The 19,125-nt window shown below is 49.5% G+C and overlaps 1 protein-coding gene and 1 long non-coding RNA gene across 16 annotated transcripts in view; one reads left to right on the forward strand and one right to left on the reverse strand.

The window, feature by feature from the left end:
* Positions 1 to 805: 805 nt before the first annotated feature.
* LOC113883207 lies at positions 806 to 3,764 on the reverse strand. Its single transcript, XR_003508589.1, has 3 exons — positions 3,288 to 3,764; positions 1,839 to 2,167; positions 806 to 947 (listed from the first exon to the last, which is right to left on the reverse strand). It is a non-coding gene; the product is annotated as an uncharacterized LOC113883207 (long non-coding RNA).
* A 110-nt stretch (positions 3,765 to 3,874) lies between these two features.
* SUN1 (Sad1 and UNC84 domain containing 1) overlaps positions 3,875 to 19,125 on the forward strand; it is a 46,132-nt gene continuing 30,881 nt past the window's right edge. For 11 of the 15 annotated variants that reach the window (XM_027526656.1, XM_027526659.1, XM_027526661.1 and 8 more), the window contains exons 1-3: positions 3,875 to 3,961; positions 13,162 to 13,298; positions 17,445 to 17,541. In XM_027526656.1, coding sequence (XP_027382457.1) covers positions 17,465 to 17,541 — 77 coding nt within the window. In that variant the 5' untranslated portion in view covers positions 3,875 to 3,961; positions 13,162 to 13,298; positions 17,445 to 17,464. Of the gene's footprint in view, positions 3,962 to 4,429; positions 6,647 to 13,161; positions 13,299 to 17,444; positions 17,542 to 19,125 lie in introns of those variants that run through there. The other 4 variants (XM_027526660.1, XM_027526657.1, XM_027526666.1 and 1 more) reach the window with 4 other exon arrangements.

The raw sequence follows: 19,125 nt of genomic DNA on the forward strand, positions 1-19,125 counted from the left end.
ATGGACTGGTTGGATCTCCTTGGAGTCCAAGGGACTCTCAAGAGTCTTCTCCAACACCACAGTTCAAAAGCATCAATTCTTTGGTGCTCAGCTTTCTTCACAGTCCAACTCTCACATCCATACATGACCACTGGAAAAACCATAGCTTTTCCAGGACTAGATGGACCTTTGTAGGCAAAGTAATGTCTCTGCTTTTTAATATGCTGTCTAGGTTGGTCATAGCTTTTCTTCCAAGGAGCAAGCGTCTTTTAATGTCATGGCTACAGTTACTATCTTCAATGATTTTGGAGCCCCAAAAAATAAAGTCTGACACTGTTTCCACTGATTCCTCATCTATTTGCCATGAAGTGATGGGACCAGATGCCATGATCTTAGTTTTCTGAATGTTGAGCTTTAAGCCAACTTTTTCACTCTCCTCTTTCATCAAGAGGCTCTTTAGTTCTTCTTCACTTTCTGCCATAAGGGTGGTGTCATCTGCATATCTGAGGTTATTGATATTTCCCGCGGCAATCTTGATTCTAGCTTGTGCTTCATCCAGCCCGGCATTTCACATGATGTACTCTGCATATAAGTTAAATAAGCAGGGTGACAATACACAGCCTTGACGTACTCCTTTCCCAATTTGGAACCCGTCTGTTGCTCCATGTCCAGTTCTAACTGTTGTGTCCTGACCTGCAGACAGATTTCTCAGGAGGCAGGTAAGGTAGTCTGGTATTCCCGTCTATTGAAGAATTTTCCACATTTTGTTATGATCCACACAGTCAAAGGCTTTGGCATAATCAATAAAGCAGAAATAGTTGTTTTTCTGGAACTCTCTTGCTTTTTTGATAATCTAGTGGATGTTGGCAATTTGATCTCTGGTTCCTCTGCTTTTCTGAATTGTGAATTCTTGCTCTGTGAGCATAAGACACATGCTCAAACACACGTGTTACACATGGCTCTTCCCCCTGGAATATAGGGGTCAGGTGGGCAGCAAATTTGATTTTCAGTGGTGGATCCCAGCCCCTACTAAGTATGGGACACACAGTAGGCATGCAGAAAACACGTTAAATTAATGCAATCCCAAGGAGAAGGGAGACTGGGAGGAAGCACCCCAGAAGCTGTTTAGGTGGACACACTGGAGACACAGGTGGGTGGGGTGAGCGGGGAAGACTTCTTGGAGGAAGAGGCCTGCAGAGGAAAGCGGAAAGCGGGGGGACAAGGCCAGCACAGTGAGAGCGGAGGACTCCCACGGCCCCCGACAGCGCCCGCGGAGAAGCCTGCTCCAGCGTGGGCCTCGGCTCCGAGGAGCAGCGCTGGGTGCTCTACAGGCCTCTGCAGCTGCGCTGAAGGGCACAGGGCAGCTGCGGTGCAAGGTGGACTCCCTCACACCCACAGGCTGATAGCCACCAGCCAAAACACAAACTAGAGAAGCCGCCGGGGGGACACAGTCCCTCCAGGGAAGACCTCCAGGCGTGTGCCTGAGTTGGCACCAGGGGCTCTGTCCCCGGTTTCGACCTCCTTCCACCAGGGATCTGTCCCTGGTTCCACAGCCCACCTCCACCAGGTGGAGGAGAAAGGAGCGGAGTCCTGCGTTCCCCCATCGCTGGGGCCTGAGGTGGGGGCTGTCAGCGCTGCTTCTGCCCTCAGAGGCCGCCTGTTTTCTCTTCCACTGTGGAGTGTTTCCGTTGTTTTCAGCTGGGAACATTTTCCTGTCCCCCACCCCTATGCTGCGCTCCCCGCTCCCCAGCCTGGAGGTCTGCCTGGTGAGCATGAGGCTGAGGGCGGTAGGGGCGGGGCCCAGGATGGGAAGCAGGGCCTTCTAGTCTCTCCCTCTGACCTGGCGGGTGGTGGCTTACCTGTCAGGACCCTCAGGATTTTGCGAGCTCCCTTTCATTAGGTACTGGGGGTTCCACAGAGCCCCACCAGCACCTCTTCCCCTCCTTTGGCCTTATGGCATGTGGGTTTGCATCCTTCCCTGTCTGTTGTTGCTGGTGAAATATTTTTTCTTCTTGTAAATTGGCCTCGGTGGTTTTGTAATTATCGGGAGGAAAAAGACGGACGCTGTGGCCTGCCTTCCACGTGGAATCCTTATCCAGTAGTGCCCCGCTGTCTGCACCGGTGTCCGCCAGGGACACCACGCGTGCCACCTGTGAAACCTCGCATCTTCTAGAAGCTGCGCTGAAAACTCAAGAGCAACAGATGGAATTAATTTGATATTATGACAGAGAATGAGATGGTTGGATAGTATCATTGACTCAATGGACATGAGTTTGAGAAAACTCCAGGAGATAATGAAGGACAGGGAAGCCTGGTGCGCTACAGTCCCTGGGGTCCCAAAGAGTTGGACACGACCGAGTGACTGAACAACAGATGTTTTATTTAACCAACATATCCAGAATATTGGGTTTCCCTGGTGGCTCAGTGGTAAAGAATCCACCTGCCAAGCTGGAGACAAGGGTTTGATCCCTGTGTCAGGAAGATTCCCTGGAGAAGGAAATAGCAATCCACTCCAGTACTCTTGCCTGGAGAATCTCATGGACAGAGGAGCCTGGTAGCCTACAGTCTGTGGGGTCACAAAGAGTCAGACTCGACTAAGCGACTAAACAGCAAAATCCAAAATATCACAACTTGACAAATCAGCAATATTTTTAAATGAGATATTTTACCTTCTTTTTCATACTTCAGTCTTCAAAATTCTGTGTGTTTTATACAATGCACAGCTCACCTCAATTTCAACTAGCCACATCTCCAGTGATAGTAATTACATGTGGCTGGTAGCTACTGTGGACAACTGGCAGGCCTAGACTTAATCCAGATACTTAATTCTCCTCAATCCACTCCTCCCCCTGCTTTACACCCCACTCCCGCTCGGCCCTCCCAGGCGACACTCAAAACAAAACACAAAAAACACAACCTTCTCTCCTCTCTCAGCACTGCTCCTACTGACCACCTAACCTGCTTATAAAAAGGCATCTGTAAAATTTATACCGGGGATGTGACTTCCTGCGACCTCACCTAAAGTCACAGCCCCTGTGCTGAGTTAGTAAAACAAGAGAAGCAAAAGGCCATCTTTTCTGTTAGTAAACCCCACACGGACGGCCAGCGAACACTGCATTAGTCCACTGCTATCACTGTAATAAATACGTTCTCATTAAATAGCCCTCGCAACTGGTTTTTTCTTTGCCGCGCTGGAAGTCTTTTCGTGAGAGGGCAATTTGGCAAAGTCTTCTCACCCTCACCCGCTAACCTGCTGGAGCCGCGTTTCCTCTTTTGTAAAGTAGGATAGTAACAGCTTCTTTATCTACCTGGCAAATCGGTTCTGAAACGCAAAGAGATAATAAAAGGTCGAGTTCAGACACCGAAAAACTCCACCGGAGAGTGGCCTGTTGTTATCCGTGGGTGGAGAAGCCTGCAGGCTAGGAAGGCGCACGTGTGCTCCGCAGGCCCAGGGGCAGCGGCCTGAGAGCCCGGTTCCGCCACCGCCCGCCTCGGAGGAGCGCACCTGCGACGCCTAGGGACGCGGGCGGAGCTCGGAGGCCGCACGGGTACGGGGTGTCGGGGCTGGGGGCGCGGAGACAGCCACGCGGCGCGGGGGTGCGGGTCGCAGGGAGGGCGGCCCGGCTGCTCGGAGCCCACACGGACGACTCCCGCGCCCGAGGTCCCGCTCGGCACGAAGACCCTGCGCGCCACCTCGGAGCCCTCTCGCCCCGCCCCGTCCCCGCGCGCGCCGCCCTGGGGGCCCGCCCACCTCCCCGCCCGCGGCTCGGCCTCCGGTGTCGATTGGGTGGGCCCCTAGGGAGGCCGCCTCTGCATTGGCCGAGGAGCTTCCAGAGGCGCGCCCGCGATTGGTGGGCTTCTGCGTTTCTCCCCGGCGCGGCGAGCGATTGGCTGGCAGGGGCACGGTCTCCCGGGCCTGGGCGGTGCAGACAAGGCCTCAGGCGGCGGCGGCGGCGGCGGCGGCGAGCGCGGCGCGAGTCAGGTGAGCTGTGGCGGGGCTCGGGGCGGGAGGGCCGGCGCGGTGGGGCCGGGGCCCAGGCGCCCCTCCGGGCGGCGGGGGCAGGGGCGGCCGCGGGCCCCGGCGGGGTCGCCAACGGCCGCGGCCTCCCGTCAGCCCCGCGGACCCCGCGCCCCCTCCTCAGGCGGCGGTCCCCGCGCGCGGGCCGTGCGCGGCGCCGCCGGACCTTCTTCGGGGCCGCCCCCAGGCCGCTCCCCCTCTGGCCGCGTCCCCTCTGCCGCCCCGGGCGCCCCGCGCCTCACCCGGCGCCTCTTCAGCGCCCCGCGCCCGCTCGGCGCCCGCTCCGCGGCCCGCCGCCCCCCGCCCGCCTCCGGCTCGCACGCCCGGCTCGCCGCTCCGGCCCGGGGTCGCGCGTGCCCGCCGCTGCAGGCGGGGGCCGACGTCGGGCGGGCCGGGTCCTCCGTGCCCGGCGCGTCCCCTCGCCCCGCCCTCGCGGCTCCGAAACGTGAGCGCTCCTGCTGTGTTTTCGTCCTTTTCTTCGGACCCTTCAGAGTTCCTTTAAGTCTAAAACGCGGGGTGACTGGGAAGTTCTGGAGAATTTAATTTGCTCGATTTATTTGCTTTGATAGTTTTCTTCCCTCTTTTTTTTCGTTTCTTTTTTTGCCCCTGTGTGTTTGTTTGGAAATGCTACTGTGTTGGGGCATTGGACCTCTTGATTGGTCATCTTTATCTCCTATTTTCCACCGATGTCTTGTTTGACTTTCTAGATTTCGTTAATGTCCTGACTCATTTGTTGAGCGTTTTGTTTTGGTCATCAGATTTTACATTTCCCGGAGGTTTGGTCGTTAACTGTTTTTTCCTCTAAAATTTTGTGTCGTGTTTCTGAATGCCCTGGCGTCTCATTCTCCGTCCATGGCCTAAGTGTTGGCTTGCTTGCGTCCTCCTGTCCTGCAACATGAGGGCATCTGAGAGTGGGACCCTGCCCAGCCCTCGGGGAGCCCCGTGCACCTGCTCTGGTCCTGTCACTGCTGGCTGAGAGGGCGGGTTGGGTTTCCTTGAGCCATACCCAATGTCGCTGCCCTTGGGCCCTTTGATTGGACTTTCTAGAGGTCCAGAGAAGGGCTTCCCAATCTCCTGCCTCATTTTAAGAGTGGAAGACCATGGCTGTGGGCTTTACAAATTAGAGAGGAAATGCTCTCTTATCCCCCGTTTCAGGAAGGCATTCTAGAACTCGACTGCCCTTTACTTGCTGGTCTAGCGAGCCCTTGGTTTTATGCTCCAGTCTTTTCTGGGGGGAGGCAGGAAGGCGATCCATGCCGAGTAGCTAACTGCTTTTTTTTTTTTAAGTTGTAAAAAATACACGTCATAAAATTTCCGCTTTAACCTGTACAACACCTCGCGTTGTTGGTTCGCAGTGTTGTGCAGCCATCACCCCTGTCTAGTTGTAGACCTTTTTTATCATCCCAGATGGAAGCCCGGTACCCACTAGGTGGCCTCTGGCAGCAGCTAAGGTTTTTTTCTGTTTCTGTGAATGTGTCTGCTCTGGACTTTTTTTTTTTTTTTTTTTTAATACAAATGGATTATTACAGTATGCGACCTTGTGTGTTGACTTCTTTCACTTAGCAGAATGTTTCTGAGGTTTATCCACGTTGTAGAGTGGGTCAGAACTTGGATTCCTCTTTGCAACTGAATAATATTCCATTGTACAAATATATCAATTTGCTTATCCATTCATCTGTTAGTGGGCATTTGAGTTGTTTCCACTTTTTGTCCATTATGAATAATGTTGGTATGAACATTTGTCTACAAATTTTTGTTTGAGCACCTGTTTTCATTTTTGGGGTGTATATCAGTAACTGGGAGTGGAATTGCTGGGTCACATGGTAACTGTATTTAATTTGCAGAGGAACCACCAAACTATTTTCCACAGTAGCTGCACCATTTTACATTCCCACCAACATTGTGCAAGGGTTCCAATTTCTCTACATCCTCTGCAACACTTTTTTTCCATTTTGCATTGTTTTATTATGGCCATCCTAGTACTTGTGAGGTGGTGTGTCAGTTTGATTTTGATTTGCATTTCCATAGTAACTGATGATGATCATCTTTTTATGTATTTGTTGGCCATTTATATGTCTTCTTTCGGGAAGTGTCCATTCTAGTCCTTTGTCCATTTTGTAGTTGGCTTATTTGCCTTTTTGAGTTGTAAGAGTTCTTTACATCTCCTGAATGCTAGACCCTTTCAGATACATGATTTGTGTATACTTTCTTGCATTCTTTGGGTTGTCTCTCCACTCTGTTGATGGTGTCCTTTGATGCACAGGAATTTTACTTGTGATGAAGCCGCATTGATTTTCTCTTCTGTTGCTCACGCTTTTGGTGTCTTATCTGAGAGACTTGACAAATCCAAGGTCGTGGAGGCAAACCTCTATGTTTTTAATCTAAGCGTTTCTAGTTTTAGCTCTGAAATGTAGGCCTTTAATGCATTCTGAGTCAGGTTTTGTATATGGGGTGAGGTAAGGGTCCAGCTTTGCTTGTAGATGTCCAGATGTCCCAACACCACCTGTTGAAGAGACTGCCCTTTCTCTGTTGACTAGCTGGCAGCCCCGTGGCACATCAGTTGACATAAATGTGGGCTTTGTCTCTGGGCTGTTACTTCCGTCCTGTTAGTTTACGTTCTGTCGTCGTGACGGGAACACACGCTTTGAGGTAAGTTTTGGAATTGGAAAATGTGAGTCCTCCAAATTTGTTCTTTTTCAGCATTGCTTTTGGCTGTTTGGGATTCATTGCAATTCATATGAATTTAAATATAGGCTTTACCATTTACAAAAAAAGCCTTTGCGATTTTGGGAGCACACTGAGTCTGTTCTTGCTCAGGGGAGTATTGTCTGGCTCACACCATTGTCTTCTGGCGCCTGAGTGGGGCTCTCTTTCTGTTCATTTGTGTCTTTCATTTCTTTCAGCAGTGTTTTATCATTTTCAGTGTGCCGGTCTTATACTTTTTTAAACTTACTCAACTAAGTTTGTTACTGTTTTGTTGTTTGTTTTTTTTTTGGTGCTCCAGGTGAGGAACAAACTCACAACCTCTGACTAAATTTGTTACTCTTTTTGTTGCTACTTTAAGAGCAGTTGTTTTCTTAATTTCATTTTTAGATTATTTGTTCATTTTTATTCATTGTTTATTCATTTTTAGATTGTTAATATTGTATATTTCTAGTAAATAGAAATATAACTTATTTTTGTGTCTTGATCTTGTATTGTGCAACTTTAACTTCACTCAGTTTACTAGTTTTAATAGACTTGTGAATTCTTTAAAATTTTTTATAATGCCACCTGTGAATAGAGGCAGTTTTACTTTTGCTTTCTAATTTGGATGCCATCTATTCTTTTTCTTGCCTAATTGCTCTGGCTAGATCCAGTACAATCTTGAATAGCAGTGGAAAAATGGTGTCCTTGTTTTGTTTCTGATTTTAGGGGGAAGTTTTCAGCCTTTCACCGTAGAGTGTGGTGGTAGCTGTGCTGCTGCTGCTAAGTCGCTTCAGTCGTGTCCGACTCTGTCGTGACCCCATAGACAGCAGCCCACCAGGCTCCCCCGTCCCTGGGATTCTCCAGGCAAGAACACTGGAGTGGGTTGCCATTTCCTTCTCCAATGTGTGGAAGTGAAAAGTGAAAGTGAAGTCGCTTAGTCGTGTCCAACTCTTAGCGACCCCATGGACTGCAGCCCACCAGGCTCCTCCATCCATGGGATTTTCCAGGCAAGAGTACTGGAGTGGGGTGCCATTGCCAAATCCCTTTGTCAGATAGAGGAAGTTCTCTTTTCCTAGTTTGTTCAATGTTTTTGTCACGAAGAACTGTTGGATTTTGACAGATGCTTTTCCTGCTCCAGTTGAGATGATCACGTGGTTTTGCCTAATTGCTTCTTAAGCGGACTTTCATTGTTTGGTTCGTCCTGTATTTTGATTCCGCTCTACGTCCTTACTTCCAAGTGTTTACAGGTGTCACCATCTTCAGACTTTTAGGGTTCCATGATGAAAACTGGGCTATTTCTCAGTGTTCCTCATTGAAGCTTATGGTTTCGCTGTTTCTGGCCTGCATGAGTTTTCATTCATCCATCTGTTTTCTAGTTTCCAAGTTTCTTGCTATTGTTTTTCCTCCTGTTCAGTAAACGCCAGGCACTTTTGGTAGCAGTAGTGACAGGATGAAGCCAGCTTCAGCACTGCAACACCTGTCCGTACCTCTATATTTCAAGGGGAGGTGAGAACCCGGACAACTGCAGGGTGTTTCATGGGGCCCACTGTTGACTCAAGCTAAGAGGTCCTGAACACACCCGAAATTTGAGCACCCACATTGGGGTTTGCAGGGCAGTGGGAACGAAACAGTAATTCCAGTCGAGCACATGTGATGTTCCTGTGAATATTTCGGAGAGTAGTTGTGCTCTGTGGTTCCTGCAGGAGGGCCGCAGTATTATCTTCTTGACTGAAAACACCTGTGTTTGCTTCCTCCCTTTTTTCCTAAGTTTGGAACTCGCTGCTATTTTGGACAGCTTAGCCCACTCGATGTCCAGATAGAAGAGACTAGACTGGCTCCATTTGAAACTTTACTTCGTTTGGGCCAAAATAAATTTAGGATAGACAAAGTATAGACCACAGTGGTGCTGTTTATAACCTGCTGTTTGTTATAATCAGTGCTGTAATTTACTGCTCTGTTAAGTGGCCTGTGTGATTCATCGGTCAGTTTTGCAGTTTGAATTGTATCTGTAGTCCTGCTTGTTAGTTGAGTGCTTTGCTTTTCATTTACTGGCAGAGGGGCACTCCATGAACCATTATTGACTGAATTTTAGTTTAGGGACTAAGAACCATGTGACAGATGGTTTTAGATATTTGTGCAGAGTAAAGCTGCAGGGGCGAGACTTGAGTCGTGTGAGAGTAATTAAGCGCAGATCAGTGGCTCCCCGGTGGCGTGAGGGGTTCCCCAGGGCGCACACGGCTTCAAAACAAAAGAGTGCTTTGCCCAGTTGCTTTGCTCTTAGTCATTCTATTTTCTTTGTTTGATCTTTAATATTATTGGAAGATGGGAGCCTTATCTAAAATATGAAAAACATCTATTTAAAGGTTTCTTTACTTGCTGTTTATGCTACAAACCCTTTTAGTACTGGTGAATGCTCACTTTAGCCCGGTACTTCACATGCAGGAGGACAGAGCATTAAAAAGGGTGATCTCGAAATGGTGTGGATCGAGTGTTTACCTTTATAGTAGCAGTAAAATCCTGTGATTATTGTTTCTGGCTGTTCCCAGTTATAGTTGGAAATGAAGCAGCAGACGCCACAGTTCTGATTAAATGAGGAAACACACGAAGTGCTTCAGGTTAATGAGGAGAAGGAGTGTGGGGACCAGATGTGTGGAGCCGCACTGCTCTTTAGGAGTTCATCCAACACGGGGTAGGGGGGAGCCGAGAGAGGGATGAGGGGAACAAGGAGTGTTTTCAGGTTAAAGGCAAAGCAGTGTGGTAGCAACGACTTCTCCCGTGTCTCTAGGCACCTGTGTGATATTCCTTGGTTCTACGAGTCAGGGTTAGCTCCTACCCTCAGAGAGTTCACGGTCTAGTTGGAGAAAAAGACTCATTAATCAACAGCATATTTCTCCTATGTGGTTAAACACCAGGGAGCTCTAAAATTGGCACATAATTTGGATGCTTCCTGGAGGTGGTCTTTCCGCTATAGCCTGAGGGTGCATAGAAGTTAGCCGGGAGCAGTTGGGGTGGCAGGAGACCAAGGGAGTGGGAATCAGGATCAGGAGGGCATCCCAGACAAGAGAAGGGCACTGGAGCTGTACGTAAACGGAGCAGAGGAAGAGGGCTACCTGGGACCAGGCTCTCAGTGAAGCTGTGATGTGGGTGGTGGGAGATGGAGCCCTGGACAGGGGTCTCGTTTGTAGGTGCTGGAAGCCATGGGATCTGAAGGGAGGGAGATGGTTGAATCTCTTTTCGGACCATTCTGGCAGTTTTCTGGCTTGAGAAGGCAAGACTGCTTAGGGGGAAATTAGGGGTGCTCGCTCCCAGGAAGCCAGCGAGAGATGGTCGGGGGGCGGAGGACTGGCCCAAGGGAGGGTACCGCTGTTCCAGGGGGGCGGTGGTTGCTCCCCTTGAATTCAGTGGGTGACGTGCAGAAGTAGAATCAGATGCCTCCCTCAGGTATACAAAGAAGCAACAGATGGACTAGATGAGTTAAAAATGGCGGAAAGTGCGGAGGTCAGATCTGCGTGGGCAGCAGAACCCATGACAGCCTGTCCCGGGCTCTGGGTTAGGAAGGCCTTCCAGGGGAGGGCTGAGCCTGGGCCGATCACACACATCTGTTCAGCAACAGACGGGGCCAGCCCAGGCATGCCACCTAACTCCTGTGCAACGGGGAGAAAGAGACAAGCCGCCTGCAGGATGAGACAGAGGGCTTTCGCCTGCCAGAGTGGCCTCTGGTGTCCTGAGGAGCCCCATGGGGTGTGGGGGCCCCGGATCACCACCCGGCGTTGTCCCGGAAGGCCCTCCGTCACTCGCTGTCACCAAACTCTTTCCAGGGGAGGTGCCGGGCACATCTCTTCTGACCGCACCGCTGGAAGGAAAGTCAGTGCAGTCTGGGTCTGAGAACTGTGGGGTCATGTTTTCTGTCTTCTAAGAAGAAAAACCCTTTACAGTAACGGGCAGAAAGTGAGCTGCCTTTGCTGAAACACTGAGGCAGATCTCCCTGTGAGAGGAAGCACAGGCTTTATTAAAACCATCGAGTGCATATCACTGGGAGATGGAAGCAGGTGATAATGCATCTTCACATAGGAGGAGTCATTTCCCCGAAAACTCCGCTATTATGTAAACAAAGCTATCTAGCCTGCCTCTTTTCCTATTTCATCATTTCTGAAAAAAGAAACCTCAGATCTTGGCTGGAAGCTGTCAGTACAGAGTTGCTGCTGGTAATACCCGACTCCTGTTGGGTGCTCCCACCCTCCAGCCAGATGGCGCTGGGCAGGTGGGGTGGTGACGGGCCGAGGCCTGCCGCAGGGCGGGGGCCAGGCTCCCACCGCTGAGCGAGAACCCCAGGTCTGGCCGCCTCACACCGCTTCACAGATGGAGACCAGCCTTCTTTTTCTTTTTGAAAATAATAGTTACTGGGTTAATTGTTTAAGTTGTAAGACCAAAACCTACTCCTTATTTATTTTTTAAAACCTTTTTATTTTGTACTGGAATTTAGTTGATTAACAGTGTTGTGTTTCGGGTGTACAGCAAAGTGACTCAGTTATACGTGTATTATCACCTATTCTTTTAAAAGGAAACGTGAGCAGGCCCAGGCAGGGTAGTCTCATTCTCTGTAATTTACAATTAAATTTAGTGTAGTATTTTTCTTGAAGTTTTAAAAATACATTCAAGTATATATATAAAACATACAATGTTCTGTGAAGGTCTTTCACATATTTTTAGGTTATACTCATTTGTTTCTGATTCGCTGTTTTAAATAACGAGATCATTTTTTAAGTATTCTAGTATAAACCATAGTTTTCCATAAACTAGCAGTGTTTTGCCTCCTTAAAATGAAAACAGGTAGGTAATGCCAATTCCTGTTTATTATGTTGTGGAAGTAATTACATTGAACATGATATTTGGAAAACAATAATGTCTAAGCCAGTTTATGTTTATTTCTAATCTGTAGGGAAATATAACTAATATTTTTAGTCTCTGTGTTAGGAGTTTTAACAGGATTAAATCTGAGCAAAGTGATTATGTTCAAGTAGAGTACTCTTGGGAAGAAGGCAATGGCACCCCACCCTAGTACTCTTGCCTGGAGAATCCCATGGACGGAGGAGCCTGGTGGGCTGCAGTCCTTGGGGTCTCGAAGAGTCGGACATGACTGAGCAACTTCCCTTTCACTTTTCACTTTCATGCATTGGAGAAGGAAATGGCAACCCACTCCAGTGTTCTTGCTTGGAGAATCCCAGAGATGGGGGAGCCTGGTGGGCTGCCGTCTGTGGGGTCGCACAGGGTCGGACACGACTGAAGCGACTTAGCAGCAGAGTACTCAGGGCTTCCCAGGCAGTCAGTGGTTAAGCCCACTGCAGGGGGCGCGAGTTCAGTCCCTGGTCAGGGAACCAAGATCCCACGTGCCCTGCGGTGAGGCCAAAATCACCAATAAGATACAGTACTGATTTTTTTTAAATCACTATAGTACTAATTTTTAAAGGGCACCTCTGAATTTTAGTTTTAAAATTCTTCTGTACAAGGCATGTGATAAAGAAGCACCGGATTGCCCAGGTGCACGCTGACAGCCAAGCCCTGGGTGGTGAAGGGTTGGTGGGAGTGAGGCTGGGCCTCGTGTGCGGGTGCGAGGGCCAGGGCGGGCAGTGCAGCCTCCGCCTCAGCTCAGCTCAGGGCCTCGGACACGGCCTGCGCCCAAAGAGGGGAGGGCAGTCCAGCGCCTCTGGCGTCCCCTTGGACGGCCGCGCTTCCTGAGGGCGAGGTGCGGTGCTCACAGGGGACTCCGGTGGGGGCTGACAGGGCAGCTGTGTTGTTCCCGAGGATTTGTGCAGGGAAGCCATGTCAGCCTGTGTCCGTCGGGCTCACTTCTGGGCTGAGCCCACTTGGTCAGCAGCCCCATCAGTTCTTAGAAACCTTGATAAACACAGTGCCTTTGGAGCACATTCTGATGGTCTTAGGCATGGTTTAGTAAAAAGTATCTACTAGATGATCGTGCTTGCAGTTTGTAATAATGAGAAGAAATGCTCCGACCAGTTTCACAGTTTGATTTTTTTTCTAGTTTTATTTTAGAACTGATAGCATTTCTTAAGAAAATATTTTGTGCTAATTTATTTCAGGGCTATTAACAGTTTTATTTTCTTTCTTTGGTATTGCCATTTGCTTCAGTCTATTTTCAACCATGTGACTTGTAATTTTTAATATTTTTCGGGCATGTTTTCTAAATTGTTATTAGATGAGTACAAATATTCTAAATAGTAGAGATTCAAATTATATGTCCTGGTAGAACTAAAATTCACTTTTGACCAAAACATTCAAGAACAAAAACTGAACTTTGTATTTCATGTCTCCCATATGGTGTAAATATTGCAGTGTGCCCTGGGCCAGGGGAGAGCATTACAGGGGAAGCCAAGTGTCACCGATGAGGCATCTTAACTCATACTTGAAAGCCCCGCTAGGATCTACATGTTGGTAAAGACGCTTGTTTGATTTCCTAGGTTTGAGACCAGCGTCTGCAGTCTAGACAGAGGACCTCCTTTTGCCCGTGCGGGCTGGCCTACGTGTGTGGCCGTTGGGACAGGAGCAGAGGGCGACACCTGAGCTCCCTTCTCCATTCCGGGCTGCGTCTGCCGAGGTGAGCGCTGCACCCCCCTCCCCCGCCGCCTCCACTCAGACGGCAGCTCAAGGGAGCACCCCCTCCCTCCCCCCACGCTAGCCTGCTGGGCCTGCAGGTGCCCTGGCGTGAGCCGGCTCCACTGTGCGCCCCCCGTGTCCACAATTGGGGCTCAGAGGACACGTGGCCGTGCAGAGGTCAGCCCGGTGGTGACAGCTTTGGGAGAAGGGTGTGGCCTGAGAGACTAGAGAAGTGGGGACAGTGCAGCCTGTTCCTCATGAACACACACATTTGCAAAATGTTGACTTGGAATTCTTTTCAGCATTTTCTGATGCTGATGAAAACATTTTCAATTCATTATTTCACTTGCTCTTTCTGTACTGCTCAGATTATAAATGCAAATCTGATCTCCCTCAAGTGACAGGCTGAGGCCACCTTCAGGCCCTGCTGCAAGTGGGAAGACTCTAAGGTTACACTCAGGCTTGAAGTAGCGATGGTGTAAGAGGAGCCTTGAGCGGCTCTGGGGACACGCCAAGCCTTGCAGCAGGGAGACCGCTGCTGGGGGTCCTGCTGAGCTGAGGCTGGGCTGGCCTTCCTGCCTGCTGGCTCCCGTGTGGCCATCTGAGCTGCCATCGGGCTTTCTCTTTCACTGAGGCCGGGGTGAGTGACTCTTCCATCTCGGGGATTGTTAACTCAGAAGACAAAGGGAAAAATCCTTCTTTAAAAAACAAAACAGACTTTGTAACTGTATTCCACAAAATAATTAAAGCTTACTTGTTGAGTATTTGCCATGTGTCAGGCATCGCCTTACATGTATCGTTTAATTCTCTTTTGCTTTACTTTATTCTGTAATTTTATCTAATGTTCGTGTTTTATGAAAAGAACTAGAGATTAATTTTAGCGTGTTGTGAACCCACATCATGATGTGTCCAGGGAGGCAGAGTGAGGCAGCAGGGGTGGCAGAGGAGAAGCTGGGTGTGCAGAGGAGCAGCAGCCTCTGTGCCCCGTGACGCGTCCGCACTGAGCTCAGGGGAGCACGCCTCACCCCTTGCAGCGCGTTTCTGAGTCGAGCTTGGTGCGGCCTCTGTACCCACCTGTCGCTTTGGAAGGATCTGCGTGGAGAGGGGTTTTCTGGGCGCTGGAGGCAGTCAAGCCAGGGCGGCATTTCCCTGGGCCGCAGGTCTGATTAGTCAGGGCTGGGTTCTGCAGATGATGTTACGTGTGTGTACTAAACACAAAGTCTGTGTGCCTACAGGAGTGAAGTCGGAATGAGTAGGGAAAAGTAAGAGCCCTGACCACAGGTTCCCGTTCCTTCCACCCTTGTGGCCGTGAGGTTCGACCAGCTCGGGCCAAGACCTCTCTCCTCCGTCCCCCGCCTGCCTCTCCTCCAGGCCACGGCTGGTCTCCCTAGAGCTGTGGGTGTCCACACCAGCGCTCTCACGGTGTTACCCTCGGGCGTTCCATTACGTCTGAAGCTCCCCTCATGAAACGTTTAGCCAGAAGCCTTCCCCGGGCCTGGCACCCAGCCTGTGTCTGTGCTCTCGCCCGTAGGACGTTTGCTCGGTCACTCTGCTGTAACCCTATCCTGCTCGTGGTAGGAAACTCGTCTGATGGCCAGTAGCTGCACTTGGTTCTTGGATAGAGTTTTATTTCAGAGACAAGAAGTCCCCTTTCTTTCTGAGCTGTGGCAGAAGACCTCTGTTAAGGCTGACAAGGGTGGCATCACTCAGCTTCCTCTGTCTCAGCGATCGGAAGAACCAGGCTGAGTGGTGAGCTTGCAGCTGGTCCTTGCCTCTGGCAGCTTTGGAAACACTGTTATCATTAGAAAGTAAGCTCTCTTTTAGATAGGTGAAAATGTGAGAACGTGTTGATGTAACTTTTTTAAAATAAAAAGGCTGTACTAGGCAGACACCAGGGACCTATTGTATAGCAAAGGGGACTGTATTCAATATCGTGTAATAACCTATCGTGGAAAAGGATGAAAAATACTTTGTGTGTATGTGTTTTAAGTATATATATGTTTGTACGTATGTATAACTGAATTACTTTGCTATATACCTGAAATCTTGTAAATCAAGTATACTTCAATTAAATGAAATTAGAAAGTATTATAGATAAATTGCAAATAGCATAAAGTAAAAAGGCTATCAGTTCTCCGAGTGGCCTCCTCCCCAGGCTCTTCTGTGATGAGTCACAGGCTGGCCCTCCTTGCAGCCCTTCAGTGGCCTTGCCTGGAGCACTGCCGCCGCTCTCGCAGCTTCCTGAATATGAGGAGCCGTTGCAGGCGGCCAGTCAGCTCGTGGCAGAGCTCAGGTCAAAGCCCAGACCCGTCGGAGTCCAGCCCTGGTCTCAGCCGGGCGTTCTGATGTCTGCACGTCATCGTCATGATACTTCAGTGCCGCTTGGCTTTCGGCCACCTGCCACTTGGTCATTTATAACTTTGCATACGACTTTGTGTGAACGGATCCAAATACTCAGTCCTCTAGGATGCGTTGAATACGAGTTGTAGAGACGTTGGTCAAAATCAGCTGCAGCAGGGCTTCCTTGGTGGCTCTGTGGTGGAGACTCCACCTGCCAAAGCAGGAAACACAGGTCCAAGCCCTTATCCCGGCACCGAGGAGCAACCATGCCCACGCGCCTCAGCTCTGGGCCTGGGCGCCCGAGACCCTGCTCCACGCACAGCGAGAGAAGCCGCTGCGGTGAGAAGCCTGTGCCAACTGCAGCGAGAGTAGCCCCTGCTCACTGCAACTGGAGGAAAGCCTTGCAGCAGCGAAGACCAGCACAGCCATAAATAAATAAAATAATTTTTATAAAGGTACAGGATTGGAAATGATGAAATAAAACTGTCATTAAAACAAAAGCAGCAGGAAGAACAGCTTTAACATGGGGTGGTACTGAGGGGGTGGTAGACAGCGACGTGAAAGGCCGCTTGGGGAGGGAAGCTGGGGCTGGGAGCAGCTGCCCTGCTGGTGCTCCTCTGGTTGCCGGGTAAGCTGCTGCTTGCAGATCTCCGGCAGAGCCATTGTTACCCTCCGCTGGGTGTGGCCCCGCCTGCGGAACCCGCACCGAACCTGAGCTCCGCTGCCGGTGGGACGCAGGGAGGCCCGGGCAGGTACTGAACACATATGTGGGCTCAGCGTCAGTTACTGCTCTTTGCAGCGGGAGCTCCAGGTGTCTATTAATAGAGTGAATTGTCCTTGTCTGGCACGTGTGCTGCCTGGGCGGATGAGCCAGGTCCCCAGTAGGAGCGGGGCAGTGTCGAAATTAGTAGTCACGGTGACAGTCTTAACATGTAAACAGTGGTGTTTGTTTCTATGGGAACGTAGTTTTTAAAAGTCTACCGGGATTGTTTAAAAGAATATGGGGTGAATTTAAGTACTTTTGGCTTAGTTTATAGAAATCAGTCGTTTATGCGTGATTGTTTTTTTGTCCAGGTTTATTTCCCTTGGTTTTTGAGCAGCAGATTAAGATTCATGTTACTCCTGTGAGGGTGTGGTAGTGTTTTTTGTTTTTTTTTTGAAGTGTGTATTTTTAGACAGAGGAAAATTTGAGTCATTTCAAAGAAATCTAGATGACAGCCTTGAAAACAATATGTTCAAAACTTTTTAATTTAAAAATAATCTTTGTTTTTCTTTGCGGAAAAATAAAAGGGTAACCAGAGCTTGTAGCTTCTCTCTTATTCAGCCTGCAGTCTTCTGATTCTGAGGCACTTGTATAATTAAAAACTTCACTTTCGAGGAATGCATGGGGGTGATCTTGACCATGGAGCAAGAGTCAGTGCTGTTCTACTTAATCACAACAAAAATTTATTCCCAAGGCGTGAGAACGTTTTGACACCTTCACGAATTTTAAAAATATGCTCTGAAGAGGGTTCTGAGCTACTCTCTCTATTCTCTTCATTTTCAGTCAGTCGGTCTAGGGTTTCCCCCTTTGCTTTTGTAGATTTACCATTTTAGGGAACTCAGTCTGACAACGAACTACACCCTGGACTTGGAGCCATGAGAAAACTTGTCTCCTTTGCTTAAAAGGAAAAAACCAATCCTGCTTTCACTTCTCACTGGCCTGTTTGATCAAAGTGCTCGTGGCAGCGCTTTAGTCCGTTGCTACAGGGCTCCTCTGTGTGTCCCAGCCTTTAACAGCCTGTGTTGCTTTTCCCACTCTCTGCAGTATGCTTTGAGACCGTGAACATGGACTTTTCTCGGCTCCACACGTACACTCCTCCCCAGTGTGTGCCTGAGAACACCGGCTACACGTATGCACTCAGGTGAGCTGCACGCGTGCGCGGTCTCGAATGCCGTGGGCTGCTGTGGCTCTTACACACTTGGACCCAGCTGCTTTGTATTGAAAGTGAAAATGTCTGTGAACTTTATGTTATGCTCTGGTTTTACAAAACTGCTAAACTGACATGGAAACTATGAGGGTTTTTTTGAAAACCAAACGTTTCTGATGACTCAGTGATTCGTCACTGCAAATGACTGTTTTAGCCTCCACCCAGGTGGCTGTGGTCTCAAGAGCACATCTCTGTGGTTATGTTGGGGTTTGTGATTTATGTTGATGGCTGAGCAGTTTAAAGTTAACAGAAGTAACCTGGAAAGTGATTTGCCTTTGAGAGGAGGCACCCTGAGCAGAGTCTTGGTGAAGCCTCGGTTTCTGGAGCACGGCTTCTGGCAGATGCAGTGCTGAGTCTCCTGGTTTTATTTGTATTGTGATTTCGTGCTGCGACTGGAAGTCTGGGTCTTAAGAGGTGTTGACTTGCTCTTTGCTTTTCTAGTTTACCAGGTAGAAAGGACGGTTGAGATGAAACTTAAATATGGTAAAGTTATGGGCCAGTGACAAAGGGCAGATGTTCCTAGGTTGGTGAGGATTTGATTAGCAGACAGAAAACCCTTTGTATCCCGGCAAGGTGCTCAGAGCACACAAGGAGGATGCTGTCAGTTTCACCATGGCTTGTCTTCTAAGAATTAAAAATGTGATCGAAACTTAAAATTGGAAGATACTTTAAGAAGCATACTTCGTAGCAGCATTAGTCAAGCCTGGTAGTTAATGACTTGAGTTTCTAGTCACAAGTTTAGATCGTGTCATGCTTTTCCATAGTAACGCACTGTTTTTATGGAAAGTCCATAGTATTTTAGAACGAAATGAGTGGGCCAACTCAAGTAAAGCTCTTCCTTATTCTGTATTTGTGGAGCATAAAAATAATTCTTGGTAATTTATTTTTAATTTTTATAACTCATTTAATTTTGTTTTTATAGTCTTTTATCTGTTTTCATGGTCCGTTTTTAAGCATCCCTTTCCCTGGAGCTCCCCCGCGGGAGAGCAGCACTCTGTTTCAGTCAGGGCACTGTAGCAGGGCCATGGGCTGGGTGAGGACTGGAGTGGGAAAGGCAGGTGAGCTGAGGTGTGTTGGGAGGTGGGGCTCTTGGTGGGGCGGTATCAGCAAAGGGTTTCCACCCGGAGGGGTGGGACCAGGTTTGTGCGGGTCTTGAGAATGGGGACGGTGCTCTGCAGAGCCTGGCAGAGACTTCATGGGGGCAGGGCTCGGGCAGTGCTGGGCAGGGGGTGAGGTTTGGGAGGGACACTGGAGGCCTTGTGGTTGACGGAAGGAAGGGGACGAGGGAGGGGCAGGGGTGACTTCGCAGCCTGGGACGGCACAGGAGGAGCGCCTGAGAGAGGACCCATTCATGGGAGGGTGTGTGAGACTCAGGCTCAAGAGCTCTATGGGCGGCAGGCACCATCTGGCCCTCAGCCAGCCCAGATGGAAACCCCAGTGCCCTGGGGGTCAAGGCCCGCATCTCGGAAGAGGAAGTTGGTGGAGGGGTGTAGGTCCACATCTACATGGTGAATTCTG

The sequence above is a fragment of the Bos indicus x Bos taurus genome, chromosome 25 (genome assembly GCF_003369695.1).
Source record: "Bos indicus x Bos taurus breed Angus x Brahman F1 hybrid chromosome 25, Bos_hybrid_MaternalHap_v2.0, whole genome shotgun sequence".
Classification (NCBI taxonomy): Eukaryota; Metazoa; Chordata; class Mammalia; order Artiodactyla; family Bovidae; genus Bos; species Bos indicus x Bos taurus.